Genomic DNA, 18,485 nt, shown 5'->3' with positions numbered 1-18,485 from the left:
ATATTAAGGTAGACAAGTTCCCAGGGCCTGATGGGATATACCCCAGAATACTGAGAGAAGCAAGGGAGGAAATTGCTGGGGCCTCAAGGGAAATCTTTGTATCCTCACTGGCTACAGGGGAGGTCCCAGAGGACTGGAGAATAGCCAGTGCTGTTTCTTTATTTAAGAAAGGTGGCAAGGATAATACAGCTAATTACAGGCTGGTGAGCCTTATGTCAGTGGTAGGGAAATTATTGGAGAGGATTCTTCAAGACAGGCTTTACTTACACCTTGAAATCAATGGGCGTATTAGCGAGAGGCAATAAGGTTTTGTGAAGGGGAGGTTGTATCTCACTAACTTGGCTGAGTTTTTTGAGGAAGTGACAAAGATGATTAATGAGGGTAGGGCAGTGGATATTGTCTATGTGGACTTCAGTAAGGCATTTGACAAGGTCCCTCATAGCAGGCTAATACAGAAGGTAAAGTTGCACGGGGTCAGAGGTGAGCTTGCAAGATGGATAAAAAACTGGCTCGGTCATAGAAGACAGAGGGTAGCAGTGGAAGGGTGTGTTTTTTGAATGGAGGGAGCTGGTGACGTTACTCAGAGATCAGTGTTGGGACTTTGACTATCACTGATTCGGAGGAAAATGTAACTAGTCTGATTGGTAAGTTTGCCAATGACACAAAGGTTGGTGGAATTGCGGATAGCGATGAGGACCATCAAAGGATACGGCGGGATATAGTTCGGTTGGTGACTTGGGCAGAGGGATGGCAGATGGAGTTTAGTCTGGAAAAATGTGAAGTAATGCATTTTGGGCTGTCTAATTCAGATGGAAAATATATAGTAAATAGCAGAACCCTTAAGAGTACTGATAGACAGAGGGAGCTGGGTGTACAGGTACACAGATCACTGAAAGTGGCAACGCATGTGGAAAATGTTGTCAACAAAGCACATGGCATGCTTGCCTTCATCGGCTGACGCATTGAGTTTAAAAATTGGCAGGTAATGTTGCAGCTTTATAGAACCTTAGTTCAGCTGCATTTGGAATATTGTGTTCAATTCTGGTTGCCACACTACCAGAAGGATGTGGTGGCTTTGGAGAAGGTACAGAAAAGATTTACCAGGATGTTGCCTGGTATGGAGGGCATTAGCTATGAGGAGAGGTTGGAGAAACTTGGGTTGTTCTCACTGGAACGACGGAGGTTGAGGGGGGACCTGATAGATGTCTACAAGATTATGAAGGGCATGGACAGAGTGGACAGTCAGAAGCTTTTTCCCAGGGTGGAAGAATCAGTTACCAGGGACCATGGGTTTAAGGTGCGAGGGGCAAGGTTTAAAGGTGATGTACGAGGCAAGTTTTTTACTCAGAGGGTGGTGTTTGAGGATGGCTTTTAACAGAAAACATCTTTGCAGCAGCTGTGATGGTATGATGACGGGCGAAGGTGAATTTCAACCTCCCCCAAAATGTTTTTATTTGACTAAAAGTATATTCTTAGAAACTTGCCTTTGTAAGAGTATATATGGTGTACAGTGCTGCCACTAAGAATGGAGTAAGAAAATGTCGAAAATGATGATGGACAGAGTGCCAATCAAAATCAGCACTTTGTTCTAGATGGTGTTGAGCTTCTTGATTGTTGTTGAAGGTGCACCCATGAAGGCAAGTGGAAAGTTTTCCATCACAATCTTTACAGGAGCCTTTGCAGATGGTGGACTGTCTTTGGGGAGTTGGGAGGAAGTTGCTTGCTACAGGGCTCTTAACATCTGACCTGCTGTTACTGCCACCGTATTTACATGGCTGGCCAATGGTGACACCGAGGACGTTGATGGTGTGAAACTCGGTGATAAATAATGCTGCTTGCGATACACTGTTCTGGATGGCTTGAGCAAATTCAGAAAGTAATCGGACAAGGTAAGCATAACTTGAGATCGTGCTTAATATTGGTCAAATAACTTGAGGGTTAGCTTGTGCTGTGAGGTCCATTTTCCAAGTTCTTTATGTTAACATTCCTTTTATACTGATACAACACTATGAAACCTGCTTTGAAAGTTCTGTTTTAATATGTTAAACCAACAAAACATCTGACACTTGTTGGTAAATTTAGTGATTGTGCAGTTGATAAGGACTAGAACTTTATACTGCACAAAATCACACATTGCAAGGGTTACATTCCTGCAAAACCTTGTAAATTATGAATTTGGCTTATAATGGGTGTTAATCGGATAGGTTTTAATCATCCAAAATTTTGATATATACAGTACATGTTGAAAGAAAGTTTCTACTGAATGTTATGTTTTTTTTTCATGCACAACAAGACGTTATACTGGAGAAATATTGTGATAAAGTAAGAATGCTATAAAATTTGTCACATTATTCCTTATGGCTCCAGGTAACAATGATGTGGGCCCTCATGAAACATACCAGGTATAAAAAGTGCAGTGTGCACTTTGCAGCAGAAATACAGTTTTGTTAACATCTGTTTTATTTTTGATTCACTTTACTGTTTTTTTTTGATGTCTACACACCAGGCGAGTAAACATTAAACATGTAATGGATGAAATGGTGTGTGGAATTGGTTGTGTGCATAAGCTAATTCATGAAAGGTGAAGATGAGAATGATGGCACTTTTTGCTGTTATTCATTACTGCTAAAGTGTCCATCTGTGCTTCTTTCATGTCTTATTTAACGTTGAATTAGTTAATTCATCATCACTGCGGAGCTGCAGACATTGAGGCCACAATTTTAGGTTGTTGGAGGGTTCCTTCAATTTTACATTTGTTGTAACGTGGCATGAAATGTGTTGTACCAGTATGTTATATCTTTAGGGACACAGTTGTATGCGAAGTCATGTCCACTGGACCATATTTTCTGAGTTCAACTAATTGTTTTCTGCTCTTTATTTTTAGGTCCAAAGACATATAGTTTTGGCACAACCACCTCTAACGAATTGAATACTGCTGGAAATTTGGATAGATCCATTCCTAAGGTAATCATCGGCTTAAATTTAATTTTTGTATTATTATTCTAAATATTCATAGGATATAGGCGGTGCTGGCTAGACCATTTATTATCCATCCCATAGAAGAAGATGGTAAGGGACCTTCTTGAGCCACTGCACTCCTTGGGGTGCAAGGATACCTACAGTGGTGTTGGGAATGAAGTTCCATGATTTTGACATGGCATCAGTGATAGAGTCACAGTCATACAGCATGGAAGCAAGTATAGTTTAAGATGGTATGCAGCTTGCAGCGGAACTTGCTGGGGTGGTGGTATTCTCATGCGTCTGCTGCTGTTGTCGTTCTATGTGGTAGAGGCCATGGGATGCTGTCATATGAGCTTTGGTGAGTTACTACAGTGCACACTGCTGCTAACTGTGTACTGGTGATGAAGGGAGTGAATATTGAAGATAGTGGATAAGGTGCCAATCATATTGGATGTTTTGTCCTGGATGGTATTGAGCTTCTTGAGTGTTGTTGGAGCTGCACTCCACTCTGCAAGTGGAGAGTATTTCATCACACCCATTGTGGGTGTTTCTTGTGGGTGGTGGACAAGCACTGGCAGGGAGACTAGAGCTGAACTACTTGCGAGAGAATCCTTAGATTGTGAGCTGCTCTTGCAGTGCTAACGTTGTGCTCATCAACCCCCTATTGGGCCTTCATAAAAAAAAATTAAGTTAGTTAGATGTGATTTACCTTTAATAAACCTGTGATGGCTTACCGTAATAATCCACAATTATCCAAGTGACTGCTACTTGTAGAAAAGATAATCTAGAACAAAGTCTTTGCTACCAATGATGTTAAACTGACTGGCCTATAGTTGCTAGATTTGTTCTTGGACACGTTTTAGAACAGAGATTTACAGTTTTCTGGCATAATCTTTGAGCGTAAGGAGGATCAGGAGATTATGGTCAGTACCTCTGCTATTTGCACCATGCCCTATCTCAGAATCTTCCAATGCCTCCAACCTGGTCTTCGTGACTTATCAATCTTTTAGGCTAATGACCTTTTAGCTAATAATCTTCCATTTCAGTTTTCTAGGAGAGTTCCGCTCTCAACCCACTGAAATTTGCACTCCTTCAATTCAGTATTTCTAGCTTGTTCCTTGCCCTTTAGAGAGCTAATGTAAGTCTTATGACAACACTGTTGCCAAAACAATCTTGTAATGACAATTGATGTGTTTGTCACGCAGGACCTAATTCACCAACAGTCCTCCTTTCTCAACCAAATAAAAATCAAAAGAACTGCAGATGTTTTAAACCTGAAACAAAAACAGAAGTTGCTGGAAAAGCTCAGCAAGTCTGGCAGCATCTATGAAGAGAAATCAAAGTTAATGTTTCAGATCTGGTGACCCTTCCACAGAACTGATTTCTCTTCACAGATGTTGCCAGACCTGCTGAGCTTTTCCAGCAACTTCCGTTTTTGTTTCACTCCTCCTTTCTCGATGGGCTGGCAGCTTAGAGTCAAGAAAATTCTTGTGAACACGTTTCAGAAACTCATTACTTTCTGTTCTTCATGTTAATAGTACTGCATAGTTCTCAGTCTAAAGATTACATCCAGGAATGTAACCTTTCCTCTGTTTCCTGCCTCCAACCAAATAGATTCTGTCCTTGACCCATCAAAGACATCCTCTCCAGCACTGCAATGTTTTCTTCAGTCAGTATTGCTATGCCTCTTCCTTGCTTTTCTGACCTAGCATTCCTGAACACCTTGTACCTGGGAATGTTTGTTATCCAGCCCTGCTCTTTTTTTGAGTCAGGATCCTGTTTTTGTTTTTCTACATGATCACTTGTACTTGAAGCTTATCAATATTATTTACCACACTATGCATTCTCTCATGTGCACGGTAAACCTAATTTAGACCTAAGTGTATTCTCTCTTCCTCTGAACCCATTTAATATCTTATTTTTCCATATCAGTGGTACTTATGTGCTAAATAACACATTGGCTCTGGCTCTATTCGGATGCTGATCTGTGCCAGTCCCATTTCCCTAGAACCAGTCTCAGGTTCTCTAAAATCTAAGGTCCTCCTGTCTGCATCATTTCTTTAAACATTTATCTGATCTGTTCTTTGTTTTCTGTATTCACTTTTGTATAGTTCTGAGAGTAATCTAGAGACTGCTACCTTTTTGAAGTCCTGCTTGCAAGTTTCTTTCCAGGCTCCTCAAACTCTTCTCCCACTTTGTGCTGATGTGAATCATGACTACTGGCTGTCTACCCTCACGAGTAGAGTGCCCTGCTACCCCTCAGTGAAATCCTGCCACTACTTGTCTCAGAATAAAGGGGTGCCAATTTAAGACTGAGATGAGGAGGAATTTCTTCTGTCAGAGGGCTGTGAGCATTAGGAACTGTTTACCACAGAGAGCTGTGTGGGCAGATCCTTGTGCATATTTAAAGCTGAGATAGATACTTGATCAGTATGGGAATTGAAGATTATGGGGAAAAGGGAGTAAAGTGGGCATGTGGAATGCCAGATCAGCCATAGTACTATTGAAAGGCAGAGCAGGCTCAAGAGCTGAATGGTCGACTCCTGTTCCTATTTTGTATGGTCTTATGGTCTTACTTGGGAGGCCACGTGCCATCCTGGATTCACATCTGAGGCCACAGAAATGTCTGTCTCTTCCCCTAACTATTTAATCCCCTGCGAGAAAAGACTTTGCAGAACGTCCAGGTTCTGTCTGCAGAAATGATCCTGAGCTTCTGGTTGCCTGCCATTTCAACACAACCGTGCTCCATAAGAACATAACAGAAGAAATAGAAGCAGGAGTAGGCCATCTGGCCCCTCGAGCATGCTCTGCCATTTAGTAAGATCATGACTAATCTTTTCATGGACTCAGCTCCACTTATCCGTCCACTTACTGTAACCCTTAATTCCTTTACTGTTCAAAAATCAGTCTATCTTTGCCTTAAAAACATTGAACAAGGTAGCCGCAATTGCTTCACTGGGCAGGGAAATCCACAGATTCTCAACCCTTTGGGTGAAGAAGTTCCTCGTTAACTTAGTCCTAAATCCGCTTCCATTTTGAGGCTGTACCCCTACTTCTAGTTTCACCTGCCAGTGGGAACAACCTTCCTGCTTCTATTTTAGCTACTCCCTTCACAATTTTCTATGTTTCTATAAGGTCCCCCCTCATTTGTCTAAATTCCAATGAGAGCAATCCCAGTCTACTCAATCTCCCCTCATAAGGCAACCTTCTCAACTCTGGAATCAACCTATGAACCCACTATCCACACCCTGCAGTGCCAGTACATCCTTCCTCAAGTGAGGAGACCAAAACTGTCCACAGTACTCCAGGTGTGGCCTTAGCAGCGCCCATACAGCTGCAGCATAACCGTGTTTTTAAAATCCATCCCTTGAGCAATGAAGGACAATATTCCATCTGCCTTCTTCATTACCTGCTGCACCTGCGAACTATTCGATACAGTCTGGAGCTGGAGGAACACAGCAGGTCAGGCAGCATCAGAGGAGCAGTAGGGTCAATGTTTTGGGCCTAGACCCTTTGTCAGGACTGGACAGGGGGAAGGAAGCTGGGAAATAAATAGAGGGAAGAGTGGGGCTAGGGGAAGATGGGTGGGATGGCAAAACGTGGATGCAAGTAGGGGATAGTGGGGAAGGCTGGGGCAGGAGATGAGTAGTTAGTGTCAGGTTAAGGAGGTGGGGATGAGAGGGAGGGTTGGACATGGAATGAGGCCGGGGGGGTGGGGAGATTTTGAAACAGTGAATTCTATGTTTAGGCCATCAGGCTCTAGGCTCCTGAGCTGGAATATGAGGTGGTGTTCCTCCAGTTTGTGTGTGGCATCGTTGTGGCAATGGAGGAGGCCCCGGATGGACATGTCATCCAGGAAGTGGAAGTGGAGGTGGGGAGGGGAGGTGTTAAAGTAGTTAGCAACTGGAAGGTGTTGCTGATTACAGGGTACAGAGTGCAGGTGCTCCATAAATCTGTCATTTAGTCTGTTTGGTCTCGCCAATGTAGAAAAGCATAGACTATTTTATAAATGGGGAGAAAATTCAGAAGTCTGAAGTGCAAAGAGAATTGGGAGTTCTAGTCCAGGATTCTCTCAAGGTAAACTTGCAGGTTGGTGGGCATATTATTGGAAAGGGCTCTGAGAGATAGGATTTAGGATCACTTGGATAGGCACAGTTCGATTCGTGATAGTCAGCATGGATTTGTGAGGGATAGATCATGCCTTATAAACCTTATTGAATTCGTAGAAGAGGTGACCAAACACATGGATGAAGGTAGAGCAGTGGATGTGGTATACGTGGATTTAAGTAAAGCGTTTGATAAGGTTCCCCATAGTAGGCTCATGCAGAAAGTAAGGAGGCATGGGAGAGGGGGAAATGTGGCAGATTGGATTCAAAATTGGCTGACCCTTAGAAGACAAAGGGTGGTAGTGGACGGAAAATATTCAACATGGTGCTCAGTTACGAGTGGTGTACCACAAGGATCTGTCCTGGGTCCTCTTCTATTTGTGATTTTTGTAAATGATTTGGATGTAGGAGTGGAAGGGTGGATTAGTAAGTTCGCAGACGATACAAAGGTGGGTCGAGTTGTAGATAGTGCGGAGGGCTGTTCTAGGTTACAAAGGGACATTGATAGGATGCAGCGCTGGGCTGAGAAGTGGCAGATGAAGTTTAACCCTGAAAAGTGAGGTGATTCATTTTGGAAGGACAAACTTGAAAGCAGAATACAGGGTTAACGGAAAGATTCTTGGCAGTGTGGAGGAGCAGAGGGATCTCGGGGTTCATGTCCACAGTTCCCTGAAAGCTGCCACCCAGGTGGATAGAGTTGTTAAGAAGGCGTATGGTGTGTTAGCTTTCATTAATAGACGGATTGAGTTCAAGAACCGTGAAGTTATGCTCCAGCTATACAAAAGCCTGGTTCCGCCACATCTGGAGTATTGTGTCCAGTTCTGGTCGCCTCATTACAGGAAAGATGTGGGAGCGTTGGAAAAGGTGCAGAGGAGATTTACCAGGATGTTGCCTGGAATGTAGGGAAGGTCTTACGAGGAAAGGTTGAGAGAGCTAGGGCTTTTCTCTTCAGAACGACGAAGGATGAGAAGTGATTTGATAGAGATGTACAAAATGATCAGAGGTATAGTTAGGGTAGACAGCCAGAGACTTTTTCCTAGGGTGGAGGTAGCTATTACGAGGGGGCATAGTTTTAAAGTGAGCGGAGGTAGATACAGGGGAGACGTCAGAGGTAGGTTCTTCACTCAGAGTGTGGTCGGGGCGTGGAATGCATTGCCGGAGAGGGTAGTGGAGTCGGCCTCATTAGGGGCATTTAAGCGGCTATTACGTAGGCATATGGATGATAGTATAAAGTAGGGGTGGAGGTTAGAGAGACCTTAGGTTTAGGGTAAAAGTTCGGCACAACATCATGGGCCGAAGGGCCTGTACTGTTCTGTGTTCTATGTTGAGTCAGTAGTCAAGAAGGCAAATGCAATGTTGGCATTTATTTTGAGAGGACTTGAATAAAAAAGCAGGGATGTACTACTGAGGCTTTATAAGGCTCTGGTCAGGCCACATTTTGAATATCGTGTGCAGTTTTGGGCCCCATATCTCCAGAAGGATGTACTGGCCCTGGAGCGGGTTCAGAGGAGGTTCATGAGAATGGTCCCAGGAATGGAAAGCTTAACATATGAGGAACGTTTGAGGACTCTAGGACCATACTCATTGGAGTTTAGAAGGATGAGGGGGAATCTGATTGAAACTTTCAGAATACTGAATGGCCTGGACAAAGTGGATGTTGGGAAGATGCTTCCGTTGGTGGGACAGACTAGGACCCGAGGGCACAGCCTTAGAGTAAAGGGAAGACCTTTTAAAACGGAGATAAAGAGAAACTTCTTCAACCAGAGAGTGATGAATCTATGGAATTCACTGCCACAGGAGTCTGTAGAGGCCAGGTCACTGAGTATATTTAAGACTGAGATAGATAGGTTCTTGACTATCAAGGGTTACGGGGAGAAAGCAGGAGAATGGGGTTGAGGAACTTCTCAGCCATGATTGAATCGCAGAGCAGATGTGATGGGCCAAATAGCCTAATTTCTGCTCTTATGGTCTTATTATTATAGATTCAAGCATCTTCCCCACTACAGAAGTTAAGCTAACGGGCCTATGGTTATCCACCTTTTGTTTACCTTTTGTTTTTACCAGTGGTGTCACATTTGCTGTTTTCCAATCTGCTAGAGTCAGCAAATTTTGGTCAGTTACCACAAGTGCATTTGCTGTTTTCCCCTGCCATCTCTTTCAGTACCCTCGGATGCATTCTATCAGGGCCAGGAGAATTGTCTACCTTTAACCCCATTAGCTTGCCCAAAACTACCTCGTTAGAGATAATGATCACTTCTTGGTCCTCACCTGCCATAACCTCCTTGTCATCACTCATTGGCATGTTATTTGTGTCTTCCACTGTGAAGATTGACACAAAATAGCTGTTCAACGTGTTGGCTGGATCCTCATTTCCCATTATTAAGCTCCCCTTCTCATCCTCGAAAGGACCAATGTTTACCTCAGCCACTCTTTTTCATTTTATATATTTGTTGAAACTTTTGCTATCTGTTTTCATATTCTGAGCTAGTTTACTCTTGTAATCTATCTTACCTTTCTTTATAGTATTCTTTTGTGCCTTTCTATTGACCTTTTAAAGATTTCCCATCCTCTGGTTTCCCACTAATCTTCGTATGCACTAGCTTTCAATTTGATACCCCTGTCCGTTTCCTTAGTTATCCATGGCTGGTTATTCCTATCCAACAGATCTTCCTTTTCACTGGTATATATGTTTGCTGAGCACTGTGAAAAATCACTTTGAAAGTCCTCCACTGTTCCTCAATTGCCCCACCGTATAGTCTTTGCTCCCAGTCTACCCAGCCAACTCCTCCTTTGTTTAAGTGCAAGACACTGGTATTGGATTTTACCTTCTTACCCTCCATCTGTATTTTAAATTCAACCATACTGTGATCGCTCCTGAGAGGATCCCTAACTGAGATCATTAATTACTCCTGTCTGATTACACAGAATCTAGGATAGTTTGCTCCTGCGTAGGTTCCATTACATACTGTTCGAAGAAACTGTCGTGGATACATTCTATAAACTCCTCCTCCCTTGACTGACCTTGTTTGACCAATCAAAATGTCGATTAAAATCCCCCCTTGATAATTGCTGGACCATTTTTACACACATCAGATATTTCTTTGTTTATTGCCCGCCCCACTGTGATGTTATTATTTGGTGGCATATAGACTATGCTTTTCAGTGAATTTTTCCCCTTGTTATTCCTAATTTCCACCCACAAAGGTTCAATGGGGAAAAAAGGTTGAATCAGTATCATCTCTCACTATCGCCCTGATGACATCTTTAAACATTAGAGCTACAGCATCTCCCTTTGCTTCCTGTCTGCCCTTCTAAATAGTTTGATATTCCTGGATATTCCCAGTCATGACCACTCTGCAACCATGTCTTCTGCAATGGCCACTAAATCATACCCATTTGCAATGATTTGTGCCGTCCACTCATTTATCTTGTTTCAAATTTTTTTTCTATTTGTTTTTCTTTACTCATTCACAAGATGAGTGCATTGCTGGCTAGGCCAGCATTTATTGCCCATCCCCATTGCTGTGGTTCTGGAGTCACATGTAGGCCAGACCAGGTAAGGACATTGGTGAACCCAGACGGTTTTTTCCGACAATCAGCAATGGATACATGGTCATCATTAGACTCTTAATTCCAGATATTTATTGAATTCCAATTCCACCGTCTGCTGTGGTGGGATTCAAATCTGCGTCCCTAGAACGTTTCCTGGGACTCTGTAATAACAGTCCAGCGATAATACCACTGGGCCATTGCTTCCTCGATGGCATTCAGGTGAAGTGCCTTTGTGCTAATTTTTATACCTTTTTGAATCCTAACACCTCCACCAGAAGAACCTTTGTTTTTAAACAATCCCTGGCTGACCTCTTGGTCTTGAGGCTTGCTGAAATGTTCCAGCAAAGCTCTGCGCAAGTTCTAAGAACAAGACGTCAGTTTCCACTTGCGAACCCTGCGCCCTCTGGATTCGATATCGTGTTCAATACTTGGAGGGCCTGAGCACCTTTTCCCATGTCATTACCCCAGTCCTCAAACACGATGCTTTGTCGTGACATAGACTGCTGCCACAAGCACCATTTTATCAGCACTAATGGCCTCCATTAGCAGCTATTCATTCTCTCAGGTTGACCTTGACCAATTCCTTTGTCTGCCCAACTCTCTTTTTCTCTCTGGGCTCCATTCCATCTATTGTTTACTTCTTACCCGCACCCCCCCCACCTCTCCCCCCCCTTCACCTCCACACCCACCCCTCGTCTGGCATATATACCAAACATTTCCTGGGTACTGTCAGTTCTGAAGGAGGGTCACTGGATCCAAAACTTTAACTCTTTTCTCTCCACAGATGCTGTCAGACCTGCTAAGCTTTTCCAGCAATTTCTGGTTTTGTTTCTAAACCTCTGTGACTATCACTTTTCCAGTAATCCTCCTATTAAATCATTAAAGGTGTTACTTAAATAATAAGTCTCGTTGGATACTCGGCAATCAACTGCTTCTGTTGGGCTGATGCCACTTTATTGGGGGTTGGGGGGAGGGGGAAAGGTTAACAGAACTGCTTTTTTAGTTCTCTGTTACTGTCCAAATCATTGATTTGCTGGAAAGTTGGATTTATTTACTTTTATTGCTCTCTTTTCTTAATTACTTTTAATTTTATCCTATAGAACGAATTCATTTAATTGAATACCAATTATCAAATTGGCTTTAGTTTTTTAACCTTTCTGTCACCTAGGCATAGTAGTAGTCACCTTCAATTATAGAGAGCATTTAAAATGCTTTGAACATCAAAAAGAGCAACATCAAATCTGGTGAAGAGACGCATATGTTCTTGAGGCACACATATGCATCTGTTGGTGTTGTTACGCTTAAAAAGTACTAAAATTAACAAACTAATTGTGTTTTAAAGGTCGTGATTAAACCAGACCTGGAACAAAGGATTATAAGACTGATTAACCAATTCAAAACCCAACAAGGCAAATCGGGAACCATCTCTGGAAGGCTCACAGCTAAAAAACTGCAGGTAATGCTGTTTGAGCCATTATTTGCAAATATTTCAAGCTCTTCAGGCAGTTCTTGGTTTGTGCTTGCAGTTAATACATGTTGTGGACCAGACTAAACCCCCTCAAAATATATTAATAAAATAGCCCAGACCCTAACTTTTTCTTTTTTTACTGGTAAGTGAAAGGCATTGTGTCCCAGATACAATTTGATTTGTCAAACTCCTTGACTTGCAGCAAAACATCCGTTATTTTTGCACATGGATTAATTTAATGGTAAATTGCTTGTCTGTTCCATAAATCCTTGGTGAGTATTTATGGCACATGGACTGTTGGACCTGTGGAAAGTGGCAAACATGACTTTGTATATTGTGGGAAGCTGATACTTCGTTTGAATATAATAGGAGTTTATTATAAGAACAGAAATTTTATGTTCTTAATAGTCTAATTGTGGTTGAGCAAGGGATAACTTTAATACGCTTGGGCCAGTAAGGCGTTCTTGGGATTTGAATGATGTTTATTTCTATAGTTTATGATATTTAACCTTTTAACTGTCATCTTTGATACTGGTGTTGTGTGTTTGTTCTAAGTATTTCCACTGCACTGTTACCTTTTCAGCTGAATTTTAAATTCAATTTTAGTTTTCTGTGATGTTTGAATATATACGGAATAATCTTTAAGTTTAAACAGCCTTATTAACTGAATGTCTGCGCAGGACCTATATGTAGCTTTGCAAGGATTTTCATTTCGTGCGGAGGACATTGAAGAAGCCATGAAAAATACTGTCATTTACGGCGGAGATCTTCATTCTGCTTTAGACTGGTTGTGTTTAAATCTTCCTGATGGTAAGTTGTTTGAATATGAATTTGTTGTAGCAATATAGAACATAGAACATTACAGCGCAGTACAGGCCCTTCTGTGACAAGCATGAAACGGACTTGGATATGGTTTGCCCTTTTCACTTCTTGGGGAAATGAATGTTTCCTTCTTCAATTCTGCAAAATGTCATCAATCTGAAATGCTAGGGGTTTTCTTTCTCCACAGATACTGTATGCCCTCTTTAGTATTATCAGAATTTTTTTCTTTTATGTCAGATTTCACGCATTTGTATTTTCCTTTTATATTACAAAAAAGATTGAATGCAACACTGCTGTCCTTATAAAACAGTGTGTCATTAGTCTTGCAATAAGTATTGGTTTATAAAATTCAGCAATACACTTTTTCTTTTGAAAATGTAAATCCATTTCCTTGACCTTCACTCAACCTTTCCAGCGTGGTTGCACAAAATCGTGGCCAAAAATCGTAGAATCTCTACAGTGTGGAAGCAGGCTATTCAGCAATCGAGTTCACACCACCCCTCCAAAGAGCATCGCAACCAGACCCATCCCACAACTCCATCCCTGAAACCCTGCATTTCCCATGGCTGATCCACCTAGCCTGCACATCTTTGGACTGTCGGAGGAAACTGGAACACCCAGAGGAAACCCATGCAACCACGGCAAATGTTCAAACTCCACACAGACAGTTGCCCAATGCTGGAATCAAATCCAGGTCCCCTTGCACTGTGAGGCACCAGTGCTAACCACTGACCCACCATGTTGCCCCATCCACTCAAATTCTACTCGGATGTTTTGTATCATCCTTGTGGAAACATGTGCCTCTTAACTAAAACAATGGCATATCCATAGGACGGCTCAGTGGCTCCGTGGTTAGCAATGCTGCCTCACCACGCCAGAGACTGGGTTCGGTTCCACCCTTGGGTGACTGTCTGTGTGGAATTTGTACATTCTCCCCTTGTTTGCGTGGGTTTCCTCCCACAGTCTGGTGGTGTGCAGATTAGGTGGATTGGCCATGCTAAATCGCCCATAGTGTCCAGGGACGTACAGGCTAGATAGAATAGACATTGGAAAATGTAGGGTTACAGGGATAGGATAGGGGGTTGGGTCTGGATGGAATGCTGTTTGGACGGTCGATGTGGTCTTGATGGGCTGACTGACCTGCTTCCACTCTGTAGCGGTTCTATGATTTCATACCTTTTGAAAAATACCAATAATAAAACATAATAAAAAGTAACAATACCAATAAAAAACCCAACAATAAAACTGATGGTAATTAAAATAAATTGCATTGTTCCAATGCTTTGCAGTTATACTGATGGTGTTGGTTTTAATTGTAAGCTTCTGTGTTTCCTTTGTGGTAAAAAGGAAATCAGAAGATTTTGTGTTTCATTGCAATAGGACTTGTGCTTGTACAGATGACAAAGAATGATGAGTGACTAAAAGGTATCTTTGTTCGTGACTGGAAGCTTAGGAAAGACAGTGGCATTCCTGGAGTACTTATCTTGGGTAATTTAATCGCTGCAATCGTAACTGTATTTTCCAGCATTACTTCGTTATTGATAGGGTCCTGGTTATTATGCAATAGAATTTTGTGCTGCATGTAGAAATTTAGTAGACCAGTCATGTAAATACATTGGCTACAAGAGAAGGTCAAATGCTGGTAATTCTGCAGTCAGTAACATGCCTCCTGATTCTCCAAAACCTGTCTATCATCCATAAGCCACAAATCAAGAGTGTGATGGATTATGAGCCAAGCTGCAGCAAGACTTGAAGCTCAACACCATCCAAGGTGAAGCAGATTGCTTGATCAGCATACATCTAACACTGCTAGTGCGCAGTAAATGTGTACCATATCCAAGATTCACTGCAACAACTCATTAAGTCTCCTTCATCAGTACCATCATCCAACCCTTGGCTAACACCTCATTGACAAGGATATCAGATGAGTGGCAACACCGTTACTTTCCAAGTTCCCCTCTAAGCCATCCTGACTTGAAAGTTTATCAGTCTTCTCTGTCACTGAGTCAAAATCCTGGAACTCCCTTCCTCCTGCACTGTGGTGTACCTGCAACCATGAAGGTAGTTCCCTGCCACTTCTTTGAGAACAAATAAAAACTGAAAGAACTGTGGATGCTGTAAATCGGGAACAAAAACAAAGTTGCTGAGGAAGGGCTCGGAACTGAATAAGGGTCACTGGACCCAAAACGTTAACTGTGTTTTTTCCTTCACAGATGCTGCCAGACCTGCTGGGCTTTTCCAGGAACTTTGTTTTTGTTGTTGTCTTTGAGAACAAATACTGGTCTAACCAGCAACATTCACACCTATGAATGAATTCAAAAAAAGGACAAGCAAAACTGGGTATTCATGGTAGCAGAACCAAAATTTTGATCCATCATTCAAATTATGTTCTGTTACAATTGGTATGGTTTTAAGAAAAACTGCAGTGAACTTTGTGGACTTTAGTAGTTTCAAAATCTCCCCACCCTTGGCCTCATCCCATGACCAACCCTCCCTCTCATCCCTGCCTCCTTGACCTGACACAACCTGTCTGTCTTCTCTCCCACTTATCTGGTCCTCTCACTTAACTGACCAATTCCCCACCACTGCCTATCTGCACTCACCTATCACCATCCCACCTACCTTCCCCAGCCCCACACCTCCTCTCTATTTATTTCAGAGCTTCCTTCCCCCATTTCTGAAGAAGGGTCCAGATCCAAAACGCCAGTTTTCCTGCTGCTCTGCTGCCTGGCCTGCTGTGTCCCTCCAGCTCCACACTGTGTTATCTTTGACTCCAGCATCTGCAGTTCTTACTATCTCTGCAGTGAACTAAATGGTGGCTTTGTTACATTTGGTTGGTTAAGCGATTTATTCATGTCTTAAATTTTCAATATGCTTTCTATCCATTGAGGTTGCAACTTTGTAATGTACAACTGTTCTTCTGACAAGTTTCTTTCTGCTGTACCAAGACAACAGATGAGCAATCTGCTTCTAGACTCTGCCTTTGTTTGACTGGATATTAGGAACCAAAGAAGAAGATCTTGTCAAGAAGAATGGAGTTTGTGTTCAGGAAGTTTATTTGGACTGGTTTATTTCAGGATATGTGCATATGAGGAATTGTGAATTTAATCTTAATTTGCTAATGTTGGTGCAGCCAATTTATTAAAAAATAGTTTCCCATTTAATTGGTTTGATATGTAACTTTTATTTAAGATTCATTACCTGATGGATTCAAGCAGAAACTGCAGGAGGAAGAGACCAAGACCAAACCCAAATTCCAGATGCCTGTGAAAGCTGAAATAAATTATGAAAAATCTGAGGGTCGAAAGGGTGATGATAAACTTCAAACCAAGGTGAGATTATAAATATTTTGTCAAGTTTAATGTTTTTAGCAAAAGGTGAATAGAAGAATGGTGATGTGCCTTTCTATTTTGCATTTTGCCTTTTATTTTAGAAATATGATTTTCATGCATTACTAGTTCCATGTGCTGCTGTTTGCTTATTACAGTGTTGAAAATGCAAAGAAGGTCCAATTAATCATAGTTGAATTTTAATATATGTAAGATTTTATTGCTTTTTCTTGAGGTAAAACATATTTAATTTTTGAGATACTGAACTATTTGGACTTTGTATGGAGTTGTTTTGTCATAATCGTTTGGTCACCTGATCTGTCATCTTTTGAATGACTTCTGCGTTCTTAAAACTGCTGTTGAAGCATGTTGCTATTATTTAACTGTTTATATTACGTGTTATTATTTCCCATGAGCAATGTGGTCAGTATGTGCCCAATGAGTTGAGGTTACTGGATTACAGTAACTGCCATTAGTTTGAGATCACAGCTGATCTGATCGTCCTCAACTCCACTTCCTGTGTTTTCTCATAACACTTGATTGCCTTACTGATTAAAACTTCCACCTCAGCTCTGAATATATTTTATGACCCATCCTCAACAGCCCTCTTTTGTAAAGAATTTTGCAGGTTCACTGCCTTCGGAGAGAAGAGATTCATCCTCATCTTTGTCTTAAATGTGCAACTCCTTATTCTGAGATTATGCACTCTGGTCCTGGTCTCTCTCACAAGACGAAACAACCTTTCTGCATCTACCTGTCAAGTCTCCTAAGAGTCTTGTATGTCTTAGGTCACCTTTCATTCTTGTACATTCCAATGACTACAGGCCCAATCTACTCGACCTCTCCCCACAGTTCCTCTGTGCCTGATATCAGACCAGCGAACCGTATCTGGACTAAGGTAGACAAACAGAAGGCTGGAAGAACGCAACAGGCCAGGCAGGTAATACCCGAAACGTTGACTGCTCCTTTCTTCCAGATGCTGCCTAGCCTGTTGTGTTCTTCCAGCCTCCTGATTGACTGACTACCTTGGATTCCAGCATCTGCAATTTTTTTGTCTCTAATCTTCTCTGGATTGTCTGATGTCAGTTGATCTTCTCTTAGATAAAGAGAATAAAATGCTCAGTGTTCCAGCTTTCTTCTGACCAGTGCTTGTTATAGTTTTGGCTAAACCAACCTATTTTTATTGTCCATTCCCTTTTGAAGTAAAGGCCAACATTCCATTTGCCCTCCTTATTACCTAGTGTACTTGAATGCTAGCTTTTTGGGCTTCTTGGATGAGCACTCCTAACTCCCTCAGTTTTGCAGATTTCTGCAGTGTTTTTGTATTTAACTAATATTTGGCTCCTCTATTCTTCCTTCCAAAATGCATAACCTCACGTTTCACCACATTATGCCTTTGCTCACTTGTTTAACCTGTTTATATCCTACTCCGTACTGTTTGTGTGATCCTCAACACTTGCCTTCCCACATGTTTTGTGTCAGATACAAACTTAGGAATAGTACATTGACTTTCCTCATCCAAGCTATTCCTATATGTCGTACACAATTGTATCCCCAGGATTGACTCTTTAGCACACTACTCGTTGTACGTTGCCACTCCTGAAAATACCCCCTTATCCCAAGTCTCTGCCTTCTATTAGTGGCTAATCCTTTACCCATGCTAATATACTATCCCCAATACCATGAGCTCTTATCTTAATAAGTAGCCTAATATGTAGCACCTTATTAAATGCCTTCTGAATATCTATTTCTATTACATCCACTGGTTCCCCTTCATGATCTGCTTGATCATAATTATGCTTTTCTATTTGCTCTGCTATCCTTTTATAAATGACTCTGGCACTTTTTTTCCCAAAAAAGGATGTTAAGCTAACTGGCCTAAAGTTTGCATTTGATTGTATCCTCTTTTTAAGTAAACGTATTACATTGGCAGATTCAAATCCTATGTTATCTGTCTTGATATTACTTGTAAGTTTACTTTCATGGTTTATTTCCTCGCTCTTTAGTTTTGTTTGGTTGTCTTATGTTGTTTTTAAAGCTTTCCTAAACCTCTGGCTAATCATTTAATCTTTGTCACATTGTATTTTTTCTTTGCTATCCTTCACTTCCTTGATGGTTGGCTTACCCCCTCCTAAAACCCCCCCTCCATCACTGTATTATGTCTTTGCTATTAGCAATGAACTAATTTCTTAAATATCTAACGTTGCAGTTCAATTGTCTTTGCTGCTAAACTTCTTTCTCAGTCCA

General features: G+C 41.7%; 1 protein-coding gene across 1 annotated transcript in view; it reads left to right on the top strand.

Annotated features, from left to right (window-relative positions):
* dhx29 (DEAH (Asp-Glu-Ala-His) box polypeptide 29) overlaps window positions 1-18,485 on the top strand; it is a 116,359-nt gene that overhangs the window by 19,965 nt on the left and 77,909 nt on the right. Inside the window, exons 10-13 of the mRNA XM_048596975.1 lie at window positions 2,885-2,964; window positions 11,962-12,075; window positions 12,768-12,897; window positions 16,102-16,241. Coding sequence (XP_048452932.1) covers window positions 2,885-2,964; window positions 11,962-12,075; window positions 12,768-12,897; window positions 16,102-16,241 — 464 coding nt within the window. The remainder of the gene's footprint in view (window positions 1-2,884; window positions 2,965-11,961; window positions 12,076-12,767; window positions 12,898-16,101; window positions 16,242-18,485) is intronic.

This window comes from Rhincodon typus, chromosome 1 (genome assembly GCF_021869965.1).
Source record: "Rhincodon typus isolate 14 chromosome 1, sRhiTyp1.1, whole genome shotgun sequence".
Lineage (NCBI taxonomy): Eukaryota > Metazoa > Chordata > Chondrichthyes > Orectolobiformes > Rhincodontidae > Rhincodon > Rhincodon typus.
The sequence above is the reverse complement of the archived record's forward strand: the minus strand, read 5'-3'. Positions and strand labels throughout refer to the sequence as shown.